Here is a 25261-nt window from a genome sequence, read left to right on the forward strand (position 1 = left end):
TTGTTCAATAATGCATTGCAGGAAGGATTGGAGCATCAACTCCGGTTTTTCTAGGGCTGCAGTGGGGGAACAAATGGTTATCTTTGTTTGTGGCGGAAACCCGAGCCCCAAGTGGTATGTTTGTATTGCATTGTAAAGGTTATTGGAGTGGGGGGGGGGGGGGTGGAAAGTCCCGTGTAGCTTGGGGCTGCTACAAGGGAAGGCTGATGAGCAAGGGGGGAGCCGATGCTCAGGCCGGTGCTTACCCTCTCTGGGATGCGGTGGTAAGTGAAGAAGGGGAAGAAGGAGGCAAAAGGGGGGGGGGGCATATAGTTTGGTTATAATGTTAATAATTTAAAGGGCTCGGGTCAAGTTGATAATAAACTGCGGCCTTTTTTTAAATCCATACTGTTGTCGTGTGTGCTCTTGTATGGGGGATGGGAAGGAGTGACCTGCAAGTCTTGTTTCCCTGTGTTATTAAATAAATAGTGCTTTGTACACACCTTTAAGGCAAGATTGCTATTTAGTGTGTTTACTTACATCCCCAAGTTTATGGACCATATACAAACCTTTTCTGTAACACATTTGCTCTGCTAATGAATCAAAACCTGCCACAGTGGATGTCACAGAATCTATACCAGTCAACTAAGAACATATTATTCTAACATTCTCATCTGTACAGACAGAAAACCTCAAGAAGGTGACTAAAGAGCTGTGCCATCTGGAGAGGAGAATGGTTGGAGCAGATGTATAGAAAGCAGGAGGGGATGGCGATAAGTTCACATAACGCCTATCTGGGAGGAGTCAACATAGTCTTTCTATTTGCTGCATCCATCACATACCCTACAATTGCCTTGCTATGAGACACTACATTTACAGTAGCAACAGGCCAACTAATTATGTAAGTATGGTGTTAATACTAACTCTAAATACTTTAATCAAGGAATCTCTATGCCTTCCTTCCAACAAGGTCCCTTTACTCTGTGGCTTCATCATGATTGCAGAGGTGTTGGAATCTAAGATATACTCCATAAAAACGCACTCTTCCACTAGGCCAACCTCTGAGGCATTATCACTAAATAGGCAGCATGCTGCAAAAGACAGTTATACAGAAGCCTCCATTTCTGTTAGAACGTATATATGGCTTTGCAACCCTTTATAGAAGATGAATGTCCCACAGCTAGAATCACATCCCTCTCATAAGTGGAATGACTCATTATGATGCAGCACATCACACCCCTGTGCACACCAGCTGATGGCTTGCCACACATATTTTTCTGTTTTCACAGAGAACATCAGCTCCTCCTCTGATGATGATGAGGAAAAGGTGATGGACCAGGCCTCTCCTGCCAATGAAGCTGCAATGCCGGCTGCAGGTGCACATCAGCCACCAACACCACCATCACCACCTGCAGTGGCACAACAACCATAATGTGCCCCCCACCCTCTCTCCATGGCAGCCTCAGGCCTCTCGGAGATCACCCTCCCCCTGCCAGCTCCTCCTGGATTGGCCCCTTCCCTCCAGCCTTCCCTTCCTGTTCCCCCTCCCATAGGGCCTCCTTCCTGTTTATGCAGGTAGACAGCTTACCCTTGAATCAGGGCAGCACCCTCCGACTGTAATGGCTGGCTCTGAGGTAGGAGCACCTGCTCTTAGCGCATAAACCCATTGTCTCATGACTATGGGTACTGCTGTCCAGAAGATAAGGGTAGTGGTCAGGAGATGCAAGTCAACCTCAGAAGGCTGGTGGCAGAGGTAGAAAGCCTTGTCCATACTCAAGATGGCTTCACGGCTACTCTTGGTTGGCATACATTGATCACCAGTGTCTCCTGCCTCCTATGACTATTAAGACCTATCCTCCTGAGGTTCCTGGGGCCTCTTTTGTTAAATAAATAGTTATTGTCCCTAGTTTTTCCTTTCTCTACCCCTTTTTTATTGGAAAAATTAATATAAATATATATTAATACAAAATGTTAATTTATTTATTTATGTTATATTTGTTACCTTTTGTGTGTTGCTTCCTCTTTTGCATGCTACATACTGTGTCATCCCAGAGTTAAGCCCTTTCAAGACAGCTTACTGCACCCTCTCACACCCATACACTGGCCTCCTTGTAGCTATACATCCCATTCACCCTAATAGCCTCTATCCTCCACTCTCCTACCCTTACACCAGCCTCAGTTTAGCACATGATTATTAGGGTCACAATTCTATATTAAGCTCCCTTGAATGTCCTTGCTAGAATGGCCTGAATACTGCACAGCTAAATGTCACCAATAAGTGCCAGACACTTGTGTGCAGCCAAGCCACAAACATAGACATAGTCCTTAGGAGGTTATTTCTTGTCTGCGTCACCATAACTACCATCACATAATGGGGAGACAAGGTGTTGAAAAATAGTGGCCCTTTCATCAACAGGAAGCCTTCTAGCAGAGAAGAGGTTGACAAGTAGGAGATCTTTTCAACAGATGCTGTCTACAATAAATTCTAATCATTCACCTCTATCTCTCAAAAGCTCTCAATAAAATTGTCAATGAAACTAATAGGGCTCAAATCTATAGTTAAACAGATGGCTGAAATTACTAGAGGCCCAATCCTTACCTTCTCTCTGCATACATTGGCTCACCTCCCAGTAGTCCTGGGGGAATTCTGCGCTACTGCGGAGCGCAGAATAGGCTGGATTTTAAAAGCCCTACGCTCGCTGGGCCTATTTTAAAAAGGCCCGGTGATGTGCATAAAGCCCCAGGACACGTGAAAGTCCCGGGGCTTGCAAAAAGGGGCAGTCCAGGGGCGGTGTCAGAGGCCTCCGACATAGTGGCCATTACTGCTGTGTCAGAGGATTGCGTGCCGGCAGGTTGCCGGCGTGCGCAACTTGCGCCTGCCCAGAGGCTGGCGCAAAAAGTAAGATAAAAGTCAGGGGGGGTTACAGTAGGACTGGGGGGGGGGGGGAAGGTTAGGGGAAGGGGTGGGAAGGTCAGGCTAGGGGGAAGGGAAGGTTCCTCACAGGCCACTCCGATTTTGGAGCGACCTGGGAGGGAACGGGGGAAGGCAGCGTGGCTCGGCACGCACAAGGTGCACAATTGTGCACCCCCTTGCACGCGCCGACCCCCGATTTTATAACATGCGCGTGCCTGCAGAGAGCCGCATGCTTGTAAAGAATGATAGACTAGAGGACCTCCTTGTTGGCATCTGTCAGGACATGCAGGGCACCAAGGAAGTGTTGCATGAGGAGCTGCAAAGGATTAAATAGGTTCTGCAGGAGGAAATGAATTCCATTAATTTGGTTTTGAGGTAGATGCTTCAGCGCATGCTTCCATGCCAGTCAGAGCCAGCAGGGTGTACTCCCTGACAACCAGAGAACCCATGGATGCTGCCTCCCCCTGCGGTCCCATTACTGTCATGATTTCATCCCTCACTAGCTGTTGTTTCACCAGTTTGGATGGAGCTCCACCTGCATGTCCAGCACCACTAATGATGCCACCTTCATCTATTTTTCCACCATCTCAGATGATATCTTCTCCCCCTTTGGGAGAAGATATCATCTCAATCTGTCTCTGCTAGCAAGGGGCTATCCTCATCTTGCATACCCTTTGATGAGGTGTACCACATCAGAGCTGCTAGTTCATCTTCTTCTGGCCCCCACCCCAAATCTCAGCTATCAAGCACCTTTCTCGCCTCCAGTGCCCACCTGCAGCTTTCTGTTCTAGCCATAGGATTCTGTGTCCGTGGCCTCAGACGGCAACCTCAATATGCATAGAAACATAGAAATGATGGTAGAAAAGGACCAAAAGGTCCATCCAGTCTGCCCAGCAAGCTTATGGTAGTATCTGCTGAGCCGTGCAGGTTACCCCCATACTTGTTAGACACACTGGCTGTGGCCATCTGCGGCCGGCACCTCTCACCTTCTCTGCAGGCACCGGGAACGCAGCAGGGAGACTCCCCCGCTGCTCGCAACCAGCCTCCTCCTCTCCTGCAGCTGCCACTGCCAAGGATGTGCGGTCTCCTGCGGCTGAAGAGCAGACCTCGGCCCCTGCCTTCATGGCTCAACGCCGCAGGGCGATGCCGACAGCAGCCTCTTCCGGACCGGGCCCTCCCTAGGCACAAGGCCGCGCCTCCTGCTGGCCTTAAAGGGCCAGCTATGAATAACACTTTCCATCCCTCTAGATGACATCAAAGACCGGGGACTATTTAAAGAAACTTCTTCTTCCTGTTCCTTGACTTGGCAATGAGTCTGCTTCGCTCAAGGGAAGTCTTCTGTACTGCGTTGGTTCCTGTTTCTGCCTTCTGAATCCTGTTTCTGCATTCTGAGTCCTGTCCCTGCTCCAGCTCCCATTCTTGGTTCTTGCGGATGGATCTTCTGGCTTCTGACTGGCTTTCGGTGACTCTTCTGGCTTCGACCTCAGACTGGCTATCGGCAACTCTCTGGCTTCTGACTCTGGACTGGCTATCGGCGATCCCTTGGCTTCTGATCTTGGACCAACTTTGGACGACACTCACGGCTGCTACCCGACTGTCTTCACAGGGACCCACCTAAGACCAGCCAGCCCCCGCACCTAAGGCGTCAACCTGTGGAGAACGGGGTTGGTATTGGTGAAGCTCCTGCTGGCCCCTGCAACTAGCCCGTCCTCGTCTCCCGATGGTGGAGACCTGTGAGGATTCGCCCTCTCAGGTTGCGCCAACTCCACCTCGGGCCAGGGGTCCACATTCTCATCTGTCTCCACAACAGATTGCCAAGTCCATGGACCCAGCAGAGGCTTCTCCTCTCCAAGCCATTCCGGGCCTAGCTCAAAGGATCGTCAAGCAACAGAAGGCCCTGGAGACGCTTGCTTCAGCAGTGGAAAATCTGAATCGGCGTTTGGATTCCAAAGCTTCGATTCCCACCATGCCGCCAATGCCTACCGTCTCACCTCTGATACCAGGTAGTCACCCAGTATCAGATGGCTACCTGGCTTCCCAGGGGGATCCACAGTCCTATAGGAGCTTCATTAACCAGTACAGTATGCATGCCTGCCTACAACCAGCCCTCTTTCCAGAAGACATCACGAAAACAACTTACATCCTGTCTCTACTTGATGGGAAAGCTCCCACCTGGGCATCTCCCCTGTGGGAATGCGCCGACCCTGTTCTACAGGATTTGAACAGCTTCCTGGCTCTTTTTTGTACTGTGTTCGAAGATCCTACTCGGCAGGCAGCCTCTGGGGCTACCCTTCTTCACTTGCACCAGGATTCCCGGACTCTATCTGAATATGTAATTGAGTTTGGAACCTTGTCCTCTGAGCTTCACTGGTACACTAATTGCCTGAGGGCCATTTTCCTGGAAGGTTTAAGCTCTAGAATCAAGGAAGAACTAGCAGCCCGCGAGCTACCGGAGACATTAGATGCCTTAACTGACCTGACTGGGTGCATCGACAGACGCCTCCAAGAACGCACCCGAGAGGTTCAATACTCCAGGAAATTTTCTGCCAGCTTCAGCTGCCCGCGGCGTTCACCTTCCCTGAAGACTGACTGGAGCCTCCCGGGGACCGCACCAGAGGAACCCATGCAATTGGTTCGGGGTAAATTATCCCTTCAGGAACACCTCAGACGTCGGCAAGGCAGCCTCTGCCTCTACTGCGGCGGGTCAGGACACGTTTTGGCGTCATGCCCAATGCATCTGGGAAACTTCCGGGCATAGGTCCTGAAGGAGGGTTCTTCCTAGGCCTTGCTTCACTCGCTCCTCCATTAATATTACCCATTATCCTGAAGACCGAGTCCCTCGACTTCCACACCTTAGCCTTGGTGGATTCAGGGGTCGGGGGCAATTTTATTATGAAGAGTTTGGTGGAACATCTCCGGCTTCTGCTCTGTTGCTCTTCGGTTCCGTTGGTTCTTTTGTCTATCCAAGGTGAACCTTTACTGGGCCGAGTCACCCACACAACCGCATCTAACTTAATCTGCACTGGGGTGCTTCACAAGGAGTATATAGCTTTCCATGTACTGGATCGGGCCATGCACTCCTGGCTACAACCACATTCACCCCAATTCGACTGGAAGACCTTGCAATTGGCCCACTGCGGCCTCGCCTGTCAACACACCTGTCTCGAACCTGTCTCTCCCCAGCGATGCCTGGCTGTGATCACCCTTCCAGTCGGGTTGCCGTCACAATATGCATCATTTGCAGATGTGTTCTCTAAGGAAGGGGCCGAGACCCTACCACCTCATCGGTCGTTTGACTGTGAAGTCAATTTGCTACCTGGCTCTGAGCTGTCCCAGGAGCATACATATCCCCTCTCACCTACCAAGACCCGGACCATGTCTAATTACATCCGAGAAAACTTGGATAGGGGGTTCATTCGCAAGTCCACCTCTCCAGCCGGGGTCGGGTTCTTTTCGTGGGCAAGAAGGATGGGACAGTCCATCCCTGTATCGACTACCGCAACTCAACGCTATAACTATCAAGGATCGCTACCCACTCACACTAATTTCCGAGCTCTTCGACTGTCTCCAGGGGGTGCAGGTCTTTACCAAGCTGGATCTCAGGGGAGCCTACAACCTAACCCGTATTAAGGAGGGTGACGAATGGAAGATGGCCCTCAACACCAGAGACGGGCACTACGAATACCTAGTTATGCTTTTCGGACTTAGTAATACCCCGACCTTCTTCCAAAATCTAATGAACGAAATCTTCCGAGACTTATTGTACCAGTCAGTCATCGTCTACCTTGATGATATTTTGGTATTCTCTCAACTCCTGCAAGAGCACCGCAAAGATATCCCCCGGGTACTCCAACGTCTCTGGGAGAGCCAGCTGTGCGCTAAACTCGAAAAATGCATCTTCGAGCAAGAAACCCTTCCATTCTTGGGGTACATCATCTCTAACCAGGGATTTAGCATGGATCCTGAAAAAATCAAAGCCATCCAGGACCGGCCTCAGCCTTCTAGATTATGTCCACTACAGCGATTCTTAGGCTTTCCTAATTACTACCATTCTTTTATCCTCAATTACACCTCTCTGGTGGCTCCTCTAACTGCCTTAACTCGTAAAGGAGCTGACCCCAAGCAATGGCCGCCCGAGGCGGTCTCCGCCTTCCTCTGTCTGAAGGAGGCCTTTCTCCATGAGCCATGTCACTGCCACCCTGATCCTCGACTTCCTTTTACTGTCGAAGTGGATGCCTCCTCTGAAGGAGTCGGGGCTGTCCTCAGCCAATACTCCACCAATAACACCCTCCATTCCTGCTCTTTCCTCTCCCGCCAATTCTCTGCAGCAGAACACAACTACGCCATTGGTGATAAAGAACTCCTCACCATCAAAATGGCCTTTGAAGAATGGTGCCCCTGGTTGGAAGGGGCCCAGCACCAGATTACGTATGTGAATACTACCCTGGGCTGAAGTCGCCCTCAACTCCCATCCATCTGCCGCCACCAGCTCTTCGCCCTTCCAGATAGTATACGGCAAGCAACCTCTTCCACCGTTGCCTGTGACCGTCCCTTCACTGTCCGCCCAGCTGTCTGCCAGGGAACTACACCAACTCTGGACTTTCACCCAGCAAACCCTGCATAAAACCAGTCAAGCAGCCAAAAAATGTTCGGACCTTCATCGAAGACCTAGCCCACCTTTCAGTCCCAGCCAGAAGGTTTGGCTGAGTACACTATTTATTCGCCTGAAGCTGCCAACCATGCGTCTTGCTCCTCTTTCATCGGTCCATTTCCGATTCTCCACCATGTAGGTTCTGTGGCTTACCAGCTTCAACTCCCGTCCTCCCTAAAAATCCACAACACCTTCCATGCGCTCTCTTACCATAGCAGGAATCACTTTATGGAACAAAATGCCAACTATACTTGGCCATGACACCCTGCGACCGGGTGTCATGGCCGCCGGCCACGGCGGGCCGCAACCAGAGTCGGGTCGGCGGTCACAATGTTAAGTTTTACTCACCAGGAGCATTGGAGGCTCCCGCGGTGAAGGAAGGACCCATTCGGGTGTTCACAGGGGCTGCTGCTGTCTCGCATGGCCGCCTGGTTCTCGGCGGTCTGACTCCTCCCCCTCAGCCCTCTAGGAGCCGCGCGCGCGGCTGAAGCAAGATTTAAAGGAGCCATGACCGGACATTGTCATGGCTCCTCCTGGGACTCCACCTCCTGGCTCCTGCATTTAAGGCAAGGTCTGAGAACCAGACCTTGCCTTGGTATTGAGGTCCGTGCTCTGTTCCTGTGTTTGATGTTCCTGGTTCCGTGCTTCGTCCCGCTTCTGCTTCTTCCTGTTGGATTGACTCTTGGACCCCTGACTTCGGACCAACGTTTATTCCCGGACTCCACACGACCTGCTGGAGGCACCAGCTGTCTGGAACCAATGACCTGCAGGAGGCGCCTGCATCCAGACTATCTACACTCTTCAGGGAGTCTCCTAAGTCCCAGCGGCCGTGTCCCAACGGGCTCTTCCTGGGGGGATCACGCGCTTCCAGGGTGAAGGCTTCGTCCAGAACATCTTCATCAACCGGCCCTGCCATCCGTCGGTAAAGACCAAAGAAGGTATCCTCCTCTTTGGTAGCGCTGACTCTACCTCGGAACAAGGGTCCACATTCTAATTCATAACAATACTGCGCCAGGAGCCATGCCATAGGAAATTCAAACAAAACCTTAAAACCTGGCTTTTCAAATTAGCATACCCTTGACTGATATGGCTCTTAATCTGCTTACAACATCACAGTTTACCTTTCCATAACACATGACTAATGCTGACATTTTTTTTCCCTCGTTTTCTCTCCCTCTCTCCCCCACCCCTCCCCCCCATGCTCCCTTTCTCTATTTCCGATCTATGTCCCATTCGAATAGGTCCTCCTTTTGTATAGTAATCTCCAGTACTTCAAATGCTGCTCTACTATTATGTTTATTGTAAAGCTAGTTGTATGTATTTTGTTTTATTCATTGTTTGGTATTTAACTGTTTCATTGTAAAGCCTGTTGCTGAATTATAGTTCATTGTAAACCGAGGTGATGTCCTGAACGTGCCGTGGTATATAAAAAATCCATAAATAAATAAATAAATAAATAAATAAATAAATAAATACATAAATTATGAAGAAAGGGGTGCATGGAGGTAACCTATATGGAATAGAAATTACTGCCCTTAAAAGAAGGCATGGGAATAACTGCACAGAATGGCAGCTACTACATTTAACTGAAGGTATGGAGGTAACCTGCATGGGACAGCAAATACTACCCTTAACAAGGCAAGAAGGTAACTACATAGAATGACAGCTACTACCCTTAACAGAAGACAATTTATTTATTTATTTATTTAACACTTTTTTATACCGACCTTCATAGTAATAACCATATCGGATCGGTTTACCTAGAACAAGGGTATAACTGAAGCAAAAAATAAAAGTAATTAACAATAGAGGTGAATAAGGCAAAGTTACATTTAATAAGGAGTAAAAACTTGGAAACTTAAATAGCTGGAAGAAAGGTAAGGCAGGAGATAATTATGACATAAAACAATAAATAATATGGGTTATGGCTTAAGGTGCTTTAACTTGGAAGTGCCAGAGTCCATCGTTCGAGAGGATAGAAGACCAAACGTCCAGGTGAGAAAAATGACGACTAGTGATTGTCTGGAGGATCATCGAAGGCTTGGTGAAAGAGCCACGTCTTGAGTTTTTTTCTGAACGTTATGAGGCAGGGTTCTAATCTGAGGCTTGAAGGGATGTTATTCCAAATAGATGGTCCTGCAATTGAAAAAGCTCCGTCTTTGGTCGAGGAAAGGTGTGTGGCTTTAGTTGGGGGGAAATTCAAAGTACCTTTGTGAATATCTCTAATTGGTCTGTTGGAGGAGTGTAGTTTGAAGGGGATTTCGAGGTCAAGTTGGAGTTGCTGATGGATGGATTTGTGTATTAGGGTGATTGATTTGTAAAGGATTCTAAAATTTACTGGTAACCAATGTAGGTTTCTGAGGATGGGCGAAATGTGATCTCCGCGGCTGGTGTTGGTCAGTAATCTCGCTGCGGCATTTTGTATCATCTGCAGTGGTTTGGTAGTCGATTTGGGGAGGCCAAGGAGAAGGGCACTGCAGTAGTCCTTGGCAAATAGCAACGCTTGGAGGACTGTCCTGAAGTCTTGGAAAAATAGTAGTGGTTTGAGTCGTTTTAGTACCTGGAGTCTATAGAAGCAGTCTTTAGATGTGGTGTTGACCATTTTCTTTAGGTTTAGTCGATTATCTAGAAGTACCCCAAGGTCTCTCACATGTTTATGGGTGATGTAGGAGTTGTGTGGAGATGATAGGGGAATATTTTCTTCGTTTGAAGAGATGAGGAGGAGCTCCGTCTTCGAAGCATTAAGGACCAAGTTTAATCTGTTGAGGAGGCTGGTGATAGATAAAAGGCAATTATTCCAGTGGATAAGCGCTTTTGAAATAGATTCTGTAATAGGGATTAGAATCTGCACGTCGTCTGCGTACAGATAATGAATTAAATTAAGATCAGTTAGCAGTTGGCAGAGGGGGAGGAGGTAAATATTGAAAAGGGTTGGAGATAGGGAGGATCCTTGTGGTACGCCAAGGGTGGATTTTGTTAAAGGCGATTCTTTATTGTTTATTTTAACTTTGAAGGTTCTATTGCAGAGGAAGGACTTGAACCAACTATGGGCTGATCCGGAGATACCTATATCTGTTAGGCGATCCAGAAGGATGGCGTGGTTGACGGTGTCAAATGCCGCCGAGATGTCTAGCAGGACTAATAAAAAGGAGTAGCCTTTGTCTGGACCCATTATGATATGATCTGTAAGTGAAATGAGGAGGGTTTCCGTGCTGCATGACTTGCGAAAGCCATATTGTGAAGGGTGTAGGATATTGTGATCTTCTAGGTAATCTGAAAGCTGGGTGTTTACCAACTTCTCCATTAGTTTGGCTAAGAATGGGAGATTGGAGATGGGTCTGAAGTTGGCTGGTTCATTTGGGTCTAAATTGTGTTTCTTAAGGAGGGGTTTAAGTGCCGCAGTTTTTAGACTGTCAGGGTAACTCCCTTGGGTTAGAAAGCAATTTAATTTACTTGTCAAAGGTTCTGAAATCGTGTTTGGAATGAGAAGCAAGAGTTTCGATGGGATGTTATCTGCTGGGTGACTAGATGGTTTCTGTTTTTTTAGTAGGGATTCAATCTCTTTGATGGATATTGACTCGAAGCTGTCGAGCTTAGCTCCCTTGAGTGAATGAGGATTCTTGTCTGAGGTGAGAGGTAAAGTATTTGGTGGTAGAAGGGCTAGCGTATTCAAGATCTTCTGTTGAAAGAAAGAAGCAAGTTCATTAGCCTTGGATAGTGCTTGTTCGTCTGGAATGGATGGAGGGGTTGACTTCGTGATTTGGGTAACGTATGCGAAAAGGGCCTGGGCATCATACTGGAGATGATGAATTTTGTTGGCATAGAATTCCTTTTTTGTTAGTAGAATAGAAGTCCTGTAGTGATGTAGAAAGCCTTTGAACGTTGACAGGGTAGCTGTGTTGGGGGTTTTTCGCCATATATTTTCCTTGTGACGTAGGGGTGACAATGGGGTAACTGCACAGAATGACAGCTACCACCATGAGCAACCTACTGGGCAGACTGGATGGATCATTCGGTTTTTCATTGTCGTCATTGCTTTGTTACTATGTTACATTCATGGTATCACCATATTCAGTGCTTTCAAAGAAAACAGCAGTATATACCACACTAAGCAAATTACACTGATAAACAAAGTTTTTGTTTCCTTTAGGCTTTTTGGTGTTCCAAATAGATTTTTTGATGTTGATCACAGATATTACTTTGAAATGTGTACATCACGTAAGGATTTTGAGAAATGGACAATTTTGTGTTACAATAATTGTGAAATTTTAAAACAATCTCGTGTACAAATATTTTCTTGCTGGACAGTAGTTTTTATGATTTTTAAAAATTCATGTCGCATTTTTGATGGTTGTAAGCAACGTAACATGTAACAGAGACTAACTTTTTAAAAAATACACCAAGAAACTCTGCCTGATCATGCCAGAACTTGCTCAGGCAAGCCCCAGCTCGGCTGTAAGATTCCAACTTGTTTTCATGACGACGCAGCCTTATATAAGCCGCAGCAATGAGTAGTCTCCAATGCAACATCTGTGTGAATGAGCGAATCATATCGCTAAAACTGTTTAGTTTAAAGTTTGTGGATTTAATTTCATATACTTTATGAAATGTCGCACCAATGTCGAAATAGCCGTGACACGTTTTGTTACATCTGTGGTGAGTTTACTCTGAAAGCACAGAAAAGGAGTATGACTGCACTCATTAAGAAGGCATACGAGTTATACTTCGGGTGCAAAATTGGTGACCAGGTCAGAGCATGGGCTCCTCATATATGTTGCACATCTTGCGCCAGTAGTCTGCGAGCTTGGCTGAAAGGTGTGCAACCATCCATGCTGTTTGCCATCCTAATGAAATGGAGGGAACAGAAAGATCATATAACTAACTGTTACTTCTGCATGATGAATGTGTCAGGATACTCATCAAAGAACAGGAAGTTTATTAAGTATCCTAACCTTGCATCGGCAATGAGACCAGTGCCGCATGATGACAGTCTTCCTGTTCCATAACCGCCAGAGGTGTGGACACTTGATGACGAGGATGAGGAGGTAGGCGATGATGGCGAGAATTTGCAGATGGAAGCTGCGACTGATCCTGACTTTGTGCCATCAACATCCAATGATCCTCATTTAATATATCAGTCAGAGCTGAATGATCTGGTCAGAGATTTGGCTTTATCGAAGAGTCAGGCAGAGCTGCTTGGGTCAAGGCTGCAAGGATGGAATCTTTTGTCATGAGATACGAAAATTTCAATATTTCGCAGCCGACATGAAGATTTGACAAAATATTTCAAACAAGTAGACAGTCTGACTTTCTGCTGTGACATCAATGGATTGATTTGTGCTCTCAGATGTGACCACGACCCAACAGAATGGCAACTGTTTACTGATTCATCAGTCTTAAGTTTGAAGGCTGTTTTGTGGCACAATGGCAATATCTGTCCATCAATACCTGTCGGACATACCGTTCATATGAAAGAAACATATGAGAACATGCAGCTACTGCTGAACCAAATTGAGTATTCGAGGTACAACTGGAATTTGTGTGGTGATCTCAAGGTAGTTGCAATTCTATTGGGTCTGCAGCTTGGCTACACCAAGTACTGTTGCTTCCTTTGTGAGAGGGATAGTCGAGCAAGAGATTCGCATTACGTCAGAAAAGTCTGGCCTCTCCGCAAGAAGTTGGTTCCAGGACAGAAGAATGTTGCGCATGACCCATTGGTGGATCCAAGTAAGATATTTCTTCCACCTTTGCACATCAAACTTGGGCTGATGAAAAACTTCATGAAGGTAATGAACAAGCCTTTGATTATTTGTGGCAAATGTTTCCATGTATAAGTGTCACCAAGATAAAAGAAGGTGTTTTCGTTGGCCCACAAATCTAAGCTGTGATGAAGGACAGCCATTTTGATGTCTTCTGCAAGGTACAGAACGTGTTGTGTGGACAGCTTTCAAGAATGTCGTTAGTCTGCTGTGCTATAGTTGCCTAGAAAGTTACAATGTTGAACAGATTGAAAATCTGCTTCAGGCATACAAATTGATGAAGTGCAACATGTCATTGAAGATACATTTTCTTCATTCCCACTTGGACTTCTTCCCAGACAACCTTGGCGCTGTGAGTGACTAACATGGTGAAAGGTTTCATCAAGACATTATCAAATGGAGAAACGGTATCAAGGCAAGTGGAACCCCTCCATGCTGGGTGACTATTGTTGGACTCTCATCCACGAAGCGTGGACAGTGATTACAAACAAAAATCTGTGGCAAAACATTTTTAGTTTTGTTTTCTGGTGCCAACATTGCCATTATAGCTTATGCTGCTACAGACACGTAACAATGCTTAATGTATATCACACTTTTCTGGCAAACAGTACTTGATACAGACATAAATGCATATTTGTGTTCAGCTTGTTAAAATCTACTTGTTTCACCGAAGGTTGTGGAGGAAACAAAATGTTCCCAGAAATTTGTTTACCAGTGTTATTGATGTTAAAAACTATTTGTCCAGTACAAGTACAAGTCCAAGACAAAGAAAAGACTGTTATTCAATATACTTTGTAATACCAAAAAAGGATGGCTCTTTCAGACCAATTCTAGATTTAAAAGGGGTGAACAAGAATTTACATATCTCATATTTCCAAATGAAGACTCTCTATTCCATCATGATTTCAGTGTGGAAAGATGAGTTTCTAGCAATCACTAGACCTAAAATACTTTACCCATAGAAGTCCCTTTGAAAATAAATTACTGTCTATCTGTATAAAATCAGAAAATGAAAAGTCTTCAAATGGAGATCTGTTCCTATGGAGAAGAGGGATCTGAAGAGGGGTCTGGAGAGTATTCTTCCTTGGAAAAAGACTCTTCTGATCTTCAGGGAGAACTACGATTGCTCAGATTCACTCTCAATAAAAGCAAAAGAAGGCATCTGAGCTGACATTGATCGAAGAATTCACTGCCTCTTTGTGCCGAAGATCATCTTTCAGGGCTCCGAGGCCCATCACGTCCAAGGGTCTAATGAAGCTTCCCTCTCATTTAGTTCTGACTCAGCACTATAGAAGACTCTTGGTGTTGAGAGACTGAAAAGGAAGCAATAACAAAAAGGTTGTTCAACACTCTAAGCAGGGTTGAGCTTGTGGATACCTGCTGCTCTGCATTAACATGCTGAGCAACTGTCTCTGCAATTCTCTTCTGAATTTCCTCTTTAAAGTGTGTTGCGCAAAAGATGGGATGGGCCTCAGAAAGTGGACTAACCTTCTCAATACTCTTTTGAGTGGAACAAAAAATCTGAAGGTGGTCCTCTGGAGTCAGTTGCAGCAACTATCATCGATGTAAGTCAGAGCAAGCCTCCAGACATAGCCTCTTTATAGGTCAGAGTGTAGTTTTCAAGCTCCTTTGGCTCTTGGAGCTATGTATTGAAGGGGATTATCACTGATGTTTCAGCTCCTTCAGTCAATCCACAGAGGTGTGACCTATTCAGAGCAAGATTTCTCTCATCCCTGAGCCTTTCTTTTGGCTTTGGCACCAAAAGAGTTGATATCTCCTTCTGCCATCAGCAGATGGTGTGACTCAATGGTTCTTCTACTTTAGCTTCACTTTTAGCACTGGTTTGTTGGACATGATCTTCTTCAGTTCTTCAAGATAAGATTGCAATTTTGTCTTGAGATATTTGATTGTCTGTGAAGACATCCTTGAGCAGATGATAGAAAGATTCAGACCATGTTCCTTCCTCATACACTTGTAAGTAGGCTTGGTGATGGTCCATCATGGACATCTTCTGCCAGCACTTGTGGCAAAATCTGAAGATTCAGGCCTTTTCAGACATACAGCAAAAAGTTAAAGAGGCAAGATCAAACAAAGCAATTTTTATAGAAGTTGACCCAGGAAGGAAATCTGTGACTGGGAGACCTGACAGGGGTCACTCCTATATAGACCTACTAAGTGAAACATTGAAAAAAAAATAAGAAAACATGAAAAATACAGAAAACCTTGGTTAGGAAATGACAGAAGCAGAAAATAGATTGTCTAGGACACACTGACAAAAAGAACAATTAAAAGTCAAATATAGCCCAAAAATGTCAATTCAGCAGAGGAATGCTACTCTGTGTTGGAAAAAAGGGGCAATGATGATGATTTGTGGTGCCTGCACATGATTATTGAATGGCTGGGGTCCACTTTTTATGAGTGAGTGTCCTTACGTGTAAAATATATTTTTCTTAAATATTTGTCCTAATTATTTAGGAAGTGTATTCTACATTGGTGTTTGTCAGAATGATTTTTGGAAAAAAGTGTATACCATCATCTGGAAAAAGATGAACTGAGGCACATTGCAATAGTGTGGGAACTGTCATGCATGTCCAGAGGGATTTCTTCAACTTTCCTAGAGCGCACTGAAAACAGGTCCAATCAGCACTGAATGATGATCAGATTACTTACCTTCTTGATAGATGAATCAAGCTGAATATTCAAAAAATCAAACAATACCACTGACATTGTGACAGGAACAATAACTGAATGTTGGCAAATTTAAAACTTATGTCCTTCTACAAGATAGCAAAATGAAGAATATACCACATATTAATATGATACCATACCTAATTGAAGATTCTTTACAGTTCAACTCTTCAATTTCAAGGAAGCATGAATTTCCAAACTTTTCCACAATCATATCTGAGGTAAGTCTACCACCAAATACATCTTTAGCATTCTCGCTTTCTGCTGATTCCTGGACAATAATATTGACAAAATTAGGTATTTAGTGGCATTTGAACTTACACGTATTTCAAAAGGAACTATAATATATATCAAACTGAAATGCTATTAGAGGCATAAAAAAGTTATTTGAATATCATTTTCCCTAAAAAATGCCTTCCAATATTACTACTAGAAAAATAATTCAGGGTTCTTGCATTCCAGAGGTGCGCGTATATGTGTGTGTTGGGAGGAAGTGGGGACTACTGATGAGAAAAAATGGGTTGGAAATGAGATATCAAAGACTTACTACTGCAACCCCATCAAGAGCCTTCAGAGCTGGGAGATGAAAGATTACAAACAGTCGGTAGTTTCCTTTTTTCTTTTGTATTAGATTTCCATACAAGTCCAAGATAACCAGATTATTTAAACCCTAATAAATGAAAAAAACATTTAGCATTTTGAGATAAGGTCAGATATACGTCATTTGCTCTTTATTAATCAATAGTATTAAAAGCCCATCCAAGGACGGGAAAATACTGTGAAGTGTAGAAAATGCATATTGAGATGTATGGTATTAGAGAGTGCATGCAGAGCTCGGATGTACTGTGTGGTATTAGAGAGGGGATCAACTGTTCAGAAAGAGAGAGGGGCAGATTTGGAGTGTACAGCCAGAGAGAGAGATGGTAGTAGAGTGGATTGGAAAATACAGAAAGGGGCAGAGATGGAAAGTGGGACGGAGCTGAATAGTACAGGGAGGGGAGAGGAGCAGAGCTCAATTTGCATACCAGTAATGCAGGTATGGGGAAACTTTCCTCTTTATTATAGTTTGAATATCTCTGACAATGATTAGTTTTGAGAGTAACAGTAGCAGGTCCAACGCTATGGAACAGCCTACCACCTCAACTTAGACTCAACCCCACAACCCAATCATTCAAAAAGAACCTAAAAACATGGCTTTTCCAAAAAGCATATCCAACTACCACCCACCACCCAACACATGAACACGAGCGCTCCCCCACACACCTCCAACCCCCCTCCCTCAACACACACATCAGATCCGCATTATCACATATTATGATCAACCCCAAAAACCTAAGCTTTCCCACTACACCTGATGCAAAGCCACAACCATACTCTTTACCCCTAAACTGCTTCAGAATGACTCCCCACAGACCAACTGCCACGGACTCTACTAAGCTTTAACACAAAATATCATAAAGTCTAAGATACAAAAGGTTATAAAGTTCAAATGCAAAATGTTACAAAGTTCAATATAAAATGTCAAAAATGTTCCATCTTAAATGTTCAATCACAAATGTTAAAAATGTACAATCTTAAATGTTAAAACTGTTCAATTTTAAATGTCACAATGTTCCTTTGTTAAACAAGAAGTCTACGCTAATGGACTCCTTTGTTACACTGTAAACCGGTGTGATATGTCCGATGAACATCGGTATAGAAAAACAAATAAACATAAATAAATAAATAATTAGTACATTATGCACAATACAACATATATATACGGGGTGTTGCATCATTTTTGATGCCTCTATTGCAGCAGCAACCAGAAATCTAATAGAAACATGCAATGTACCATTTTAATCAGCATTCAAAATGGAATTAAACAACATATAATTAATAGGTGGTGTGCTGTGCTGTCAATAGCTTGCAAAATGACTTTAAAATGAGCAGGATATGAACACAAATTTTGAAATACATTGGTATCATTTTCCAAATTTAATAAGACCAATTCCAAATTTTGATACAAAATTTCGGTAGAATAATGTTCATGACCACTTTCCTTCAAAATTAAACTCTGCACCTCATCCTTAATAATGGCACCTATATTTTCGGCAGCATTCAAGTCTGAAGAGTTTTGTGGCCAAACGTTGTTACCCCAAAAATCAAAGACATTTTCTTTAAGTGGCTGTTGTATGGTAATGGCTCACATGCATGGCACCTTATCATGGACAAAAGTAGCTTCATGTACTACCAAAATGTTTTCTAGATCACTCAAATATGGCATAACATTTTTTGCTAAAATCGTATTCTGAAAATAGGTACTATCCCAAGATTCCCAATGTTCTTTGATTACCCACTTAATCCTCGCCCAGAACTCTACGTAATCTGGGGACTAATATATAACAACCAAAAAACCCGTCAGTCACCCAATCACTCTTTTACCCATTATTTAAGTGCAGTAATTTACTAATTTTAAAGTTTTTTTCAATTTTTAAATTTTGTAGGACCTCCAAGACAACAGTGGGTATGAGTCACACACTGTCTCAACCTTTAAGTCCAACTTTATTATTTTATTTTGTTGTATCACTTTTTAAAAAAACTGTCCCCCAACTTCAGGGATTTTAACTTTCATAATTCATTATTCAGATTTCTGTATTAGCGGAGGTCCCTACTAGAGCAGTATCAATCATAGCACAGTCTTAGTTATGAGAGCTTATTTTTCCATTTATCTTTACTGTTAACATTATTACCCTGACATGGATCCACGTTTTGGTAACTGCATCAGGGAGTCCTCTTTTATCTTTAAAAAAAACTTCTCTTCTATATTCCGTTAGACCGCTCTCTGAATGAAAACACTTCGCACTGTAGTCACATTCTTTGATTCCCTTTAAATTACACGCTTGAGACAAATATGCTCTACGTTGTCTGAGTTTAAATCCCAATCTGAAGTGATGTTTTTTCGATTTTTAAATAGAGGGTATCTGCGCTCTGTGATTAAGAAAGCCTATAAAAGAGCCTTATTTGCGAATTGGAATCTTTTGTTAGATTACAAAGCAGGAAAAGATTATAATAGATTGACTTGTGTCCTCCACTATAATAATCATGTTCATGACGTCAGGGATATTTTGCGGAAACACTGGTCTATTCTTGCTCTGCATGAAGAGTTTGGTGATTTGCCAAGTTTTTCGTTTGCAAGGAATAAAAACATTCGAGATAAAGTGGTTCGTGCCTGTCTGAAAATGGAATCTAAGGACCCTGATATTCAATTAAGGAAAGGCAATTCCCCGTGTAGCTCCTGTGAGATGTGTGCACAGGCATTAGTTGGTCCGGTCTGGCAACACCTGGGTTTGAATCTGGAAATTTTTTGGATGGATTTACAAATTGTGACACAAGTTCTGTTATCTATGTTTTGCAGTGTCCGTGCAATTTAATTTATGTAGGTTGCACCAAAAGGAAAATAAGGACAAGACTAATAGAACATAAAAGTTCCATCAAAACATCACGAATAACTGCTCCGTTGGTGACTCACTGTATAGAGAAGAAACATCAATTTAAAGAATTTAAATGGACCATTTTGGAATCTGTTGTCCTGTCAGTGAGAGGTGGTGATATTCAACATTTTTTGAATTGCTGTGAGCAATTTTGGATTTTTAAATTGGATTTTATACAGCCAAAGGGGTTTAACGAGGTGATCAATTGGTACTCCTTAATTTAAATGACAAATGTGACGAGGTTCCGTGACTCTGATTCCAAATCTGTATTCGTGAGTATCAGCTTTGTAGAGAATGATGCCATTTCCTGTGCTGGGAGGTTAAAAACCTGGTTTTGACGCTGAGGTAATTTAAAGGGAATCAAAGAATGTGACTACAGTGTGAAGTGTTTTCGTTCGGAGAGCGGTCTAATGGAATATAGAAGAGAAGTTTTTTTAAAGATAAAAGAGGACCCCCTGATGCAGTTACCGAAAGGTGGATCCAAGTCAGGGCAATAATGTTAACAGTAAAGATAATTGGAAAAATAAGCTCTCATAACTAAGACTGTGCTGTGATTGAAACTGCCCTAGTAGGGACTTCTGCTAATACAGAAATCTGAGTAATGAATTATGAAAGTTAAAATCCCTGAAGTTGGGGGAGAGTTTTTTTAAAAAGTGATACAACAAAATTAAATAATAAAGTTGGACTTAAAGGTTGAGACAGTGTGTGACTCATGCCCCACTGTTGTCTTGGAGGTCGTACAAAATTTAAAAATTGAAAAAAACTTTAAAATTTGTAAATTACTGCACTTAAATAAAGGGTAAAAGATTGACTGGGTGACTGACTGTCGGGTTTTTTGGTTTTCTTTGATTACCCACAACATTTTCTTCGCTGTGAACATGACAAAAAGACCAATGCAAGCAGGGTTTCTGACAATTTTGTGATAATGTTCCTCGTCATTAATTTCATTCAAAGTTTTTGACCACACTCAACAATTTGAAAGTTTGTTTTTTGAACTGACCAAATGAAAAATTTGTCAGAAGGTGTTAAATGAAGTAAATCCTCTTCATTCCAATTTCATAACCAATTTGCCAGCCAGAACCTGCCTTGGATAGGGGTTTTGGTTTTCAATGGTTTCAAAATAACATGAATGCTTGGATGCCAGCCCTGACTCAATAACGATAAACTATTCCTCTATCATCTTTTTTCTTCCTCTCATCCATAAACATTCATGCCACCTGGTAACAGATTTTGTTCTGCTTGTTACTGGAATTTTCAATAGTTTTTTGGCTTTCTTGAGATAATTTTAGTGGTTGACCATCACCAGATTCATAAGAATATAAGAACATAAGAAATTGCCATTATGGGTCAGACCAAGGGTCCCTCAAGCCCAGCATCCTGTTTCCAACAGTAGTCAATCCAGTCTACAAGTACCTGGCAATTACCAAAACACTAATTAGATCCCATGCTATTGATGCCAGTAATAGCAGTGGCTATTCTCTATGACAACTTGATTAATAGCAGTTAATGGAGTTCTCCTCCAAGAACTTATCCAAAACTTTTTTAAACCCAGCTACACTAACTGCACTAACTACATCCTCTGGCAACAAATTCCAGAGCTTAATTGTGCGTTGAGTGAAAAATAATTTTCTCTGATTAGTTTTAAGTGTACTTCTTGCTAACTTCATGGAGTGCCCCCTAGTCCTTCTATTATCCGCAAGAGTAAATATCCGATTCACATTTGCCCGTTCTAGATCTCTAATGATTATAAAGACCTCTATCGTATCCCCTCTCAGCCGTCTCTTCTCTAAGCTGCACAGCCCTAACCTCTTTAGCCTTTCCTCATAGGAGAGCTGTTCCATCCCCTTTATCATTTTGGTCATCCTTCTCTGTACTTTCTCCATCGCAACTATATCTTTTTTTAGATGTGGCTACCAGAATTGTACACAGTACTCAAGGTGCGGTCTCACAATGGGGCAATAAATTGCCATTATGACATTTACCGTTTTACTGACATTCCCTTCCTAATAATTCCTAATATTCTTTTAGCTTTTTTTAACTGCTGCAGCACACTGAGCTGACAATTTCAATGTATTATCTACTATGATGCTTAGATCTATTTCCTGGGTGGTAGCTCCTAATATAGAACCTAACATCGTGTAACTACAGCATGGATTATTTTTCCCTATATGCATCACCTTGCACTTGTCCATATTAAATTTCATCTTCCATTTGGATGCCCAATCTTCCAGTCTCACAAGGTCCTCCTGCAATTTATCATAATCCGCTTGTGATTTAACTACTCTGAATAATTTTGTATCATCTGCAAATTTGATTACCTCACTTGTCATATTCCTTTCCAGATCATTTATAAATATATTAAAAAGGTCCAAGTACAGATCGCTGAGGCACTCCACTGTTTACCTTTTTCCACTGAGAAAATTGACCATTTAATCCTATTCTCTGTTTTCTGTATTTTAACCAGTTTGTAATCCACGAAAGAACACCGCCTCCTATCCCATTACTTTTTAGCTTCCTTAGAAGCCTCTCAGGAGGGACTTTGTCAAACACCTTCTGAAAATCCAAATACACTACATCTACTGGCTCTCCTTTGTCCACATGTTTATTAACCCCTTTAAAAAAATGAAGCAGATATGTGAGGCAAGTCTAGCCTTGGATAAATCCATGCTGACTGTGTTCCATTAAACCATGACTTTCTATATGCTCTGTGATTTTGATCTTTAGAATAGTTTCCACTATTTTTCCCGGCACTGAAGTCAGGCTCACTAGTCTAGAGTTTTCTAGATCGCCCATGAGCCTTTTCTAAATATTGGAGTTATATTGGCCACCCTCCATTCTTCAGGGACAATGGATGATTTTAATGATAGTTTACAAATTTTAACTAATAGATCTGAAATTTCATTTTTGAGTTTCTTCAGAACCATGGGGTGCATACCATCTGGTCCAGGTGATTTGCTGCTCTTTAGTTTGTCAATCTGGCCTACTATATCTTCCAGGTTCACAGTGATTTGATTCAGTTCATCTGAATCATCACCCTTGAAAACCATCTTTGGAACCGGTATCTCTCCAACATCCTCATTAGTAAACACAGAAGCAAAGAATTAATTTAGTCTTTCTGCAATGGCCTTATCTTCCCTAAGAGCCCCTTTAACATGTTATGATTCTGTGAACCAAATGATAGAAAGACAGCCTTACCTGAGCCCCAGCCAAGGTAAGATGCTGAAGAGAAGGGTAAAGATGCTGATACAGCCCAGGTCATAGGCAGGCAACAAGCAAGAGAATCCAAGACTATCCAAGTCAAAGGCAGGCAGCAGGCAAGAGGAATCTAAGGCAATCCGAGTCATAGGCAAAGGTAACACCAGCATAGAGACAGCACCAGGACAAGCAAGCCTGTAGCCGAGGAAAGATTGTGTCTGGAAGCCGGGTTTAAATAGCCCGTTTCCCGCGCTAGTGTGTGGACCGTCGGGAGGCATGCTGACATGCCGAGGGGGTGGAGCCAAGGTGCTGTGCGGGTCAGCCAGCATTGTGCGACCGTGATGTCACTGCTGCTTGGTGCTGCTACTGTATTTTGCAGGGTAAACCCGATTTGCCATGGTAACAGTACCTCCCCTGCAAGGCCCTCTCCTCTGTCTTTTTGGTCTGGGTTTAAGAGGAAAACATAATTGAAAGTCACAGATTAGCTGGGGGGCTTGAATATTGCTGGCTGGTTCCCAGGAGTTCTCTTCTGGCCCATAGTTTTTCCATGCAATTAAATATTGAAGTGTCTGACCCTTGCGTCTAGCGTCTAGAATCTCCTGAACTTCATTGAGTGTCCTCCTCCACTATCGTGGGCGACAGCTGCTTTGGTTTCCTAGATGGCCAAGTCAAGACTGCTGGTTTGAGGAGAGATATGTGGTACACATCATGAATTCGCAGGGTTGGAGGTAATTGCAACTTATAGGTGACCTCCCCAATCTGTCTCTCCACTGGGAATGGTCCCACGAAACGAGGGGCGAATTTAAGAGAAGGCAAGTGTAATCTGAGGTTGCAAGTGCTCATCCAGAACAGTTCTCCTGGGTGCAACTGAGGGGCCGGTCTTCATTTTTTATCAGCTTGCCTTTTGGCTTTGACTGCTGTTTGTTGCAGTAGGATCCGTGTGTCCTCCCATAGTTTCTTTAAGTTTTGGGTAGCCAGATCTACCACAGGGCAAGGTGATGATGTGGCAAGAGGCAATGGTATCCGCAGATGCCGTCCAAAGACTAGATAGAAGGGGGATGTAACCGTAGACTGAGTGATGTGGTTGTTGTGAGATATTTCTGCCCAAGGAAGTAGCGAGGACCAGTCATCTTGTCGTTGGTTGATGTAACAGTGCAGGAAAGTCTTGAGTGACTGGTTAGTGTGTTCCACCAGTCCATTGGTCTGCGGGTGGTAAGCGGAAGAAAAGTCAAGCTGTATTCAGAATTTGCTACACAGATTCCTCCAGAAGCAAGCAGTGAATTGGACTCCTCTATCTGATACAATATGCTGGGGGAGTCCGTGAATCCTAAAGATATGTTGGAGAAATAGACGAGCTAATTCAGGTGCTGTGGGTAAGCCAGGCAGTGGAATGAAAAGAGCCATTTTTGAAAATCGGCGACCACAACCGAGATACTGTTATTTCCATCAGATAAAGGTAGGTCCATAATAAAATCAGTTGCAATGTGAGTCCATGGCTTGTCAAGTATGGGCAAGTGTTGTAACAAACCCCAGGGTCGAGTTCGGAGACTTTTGTGTGCGGCGCACGTAGGATAGGATTCTACAAATCTTTTGGAGTCTTCTTTCCACTGAGGCCATCAATAGTGATGACTGATGAGTTCTCTGGTACGTTGAAGTCCCAGGTGGCCTGCCACACGAGAACCATGAGCTCAACGTAGAACTCTCCCCCTTAGGCATTTGGGAACGACAGTCTTGCCAATGGGGACAGTGAAAGTGGCGGCAAACATAATCCAGGCTGGATTGATAACACTGGGGAACACAATTTTCGTTGAGTAGCAAATGTTGCTTACCTGTAACAGGTGTTCTCACAGGACAACAGGATGTTAGTCCTCACATATGAGTGACATCATCAGGATGGAGCCCAATCAAGGAAAACTTCTGTCAAAGTTTCCAGAACTTTGACTGGCCCCTACTGGGCATGCCCAGCATGGAACTAACCCTGGAGCCAGTAGGGGTCCCCCTTCAGTCTTATTTGATAGCTACAGGCAGTGCCGAAAAAATAAAACAACAAAACATTACGAACCCAACACTGCGGGGCGGCGGGCGGGTTTCGTGAGGACTAACATCCTGCTGTCCAGTGAGAACACCTGTTACAGGTAAGCAACATTTGCTTTCTCACAGGACAAGCAGGATGGTAGTCCTCAAATATGGGTGAGTACCGAGCTGAGGATGTCCGAATATGCACCAAATGTACCCAACGGCGTGCAACAGGCACAACAACTGGGGTGGAATTTGGTAGAGGGCATCCTGAACCCCACCGGGCAGGCGGAAGGGTGTTGGTACATCATGTTGGAAATAGGTTACACAGGACAGATTGGCCGAAGATGGAATCCTGTCTTCCGGCTTTGTCCAAGCAATAGTGGGCTGCAAAAGTGTGGAGAGAACTCCAGGTGGCAGCCCTGCAAATATCAGGAAGTGGCACCGATCGTAGGTGTGCTACTGAAGTCGCCATGGCCCTTACAGAGTGTGCTTTAACACGGTCTTGGAAAGGAATGCCTGTTTGCTGATAGCAAAAAGATATGCAGTCCACCAACCAGGAGGAGAGAGTCTGCTTACCCACAGG

The 25261-nt window shown here is 43.9% G+C and overlaps 1 protein-coding gene across 1 annotated transcript in view; it reads right to left on the reverse strand.

Moving 5' to 3' along the window:
* Positions 1-25261, reverse strand: part of LRRC9 (leucine rich repeat containing 9) — a 1004248-nt gene that overhangs the window by 256386 nt on the left and 722601 nt on the right. The window contains 2 exon segments of the mRNA XM_029598189.1: positions 16132-16262; positions 16539-16661. Coding sequence (XP_029454049.1) covers positions 16132-16262; positions 16539-16661 — 254 coding nt within the window.

This window comes from Rhinatrema bivittatum, chromosome 4 (assembly GCF_901001135.1).
Source record: "Rhinatrema bivittatum chromosome 4, aRhiBiv1.1, whole genome shotgun sequence".
Classification (NCBI taxonomy): Eukaryota; Metazoa; Chordata; class Amphibia; order Gymnophiona; family Rhinatrematidae; genus Rhinatrema; species Rhinatrema bivittatum.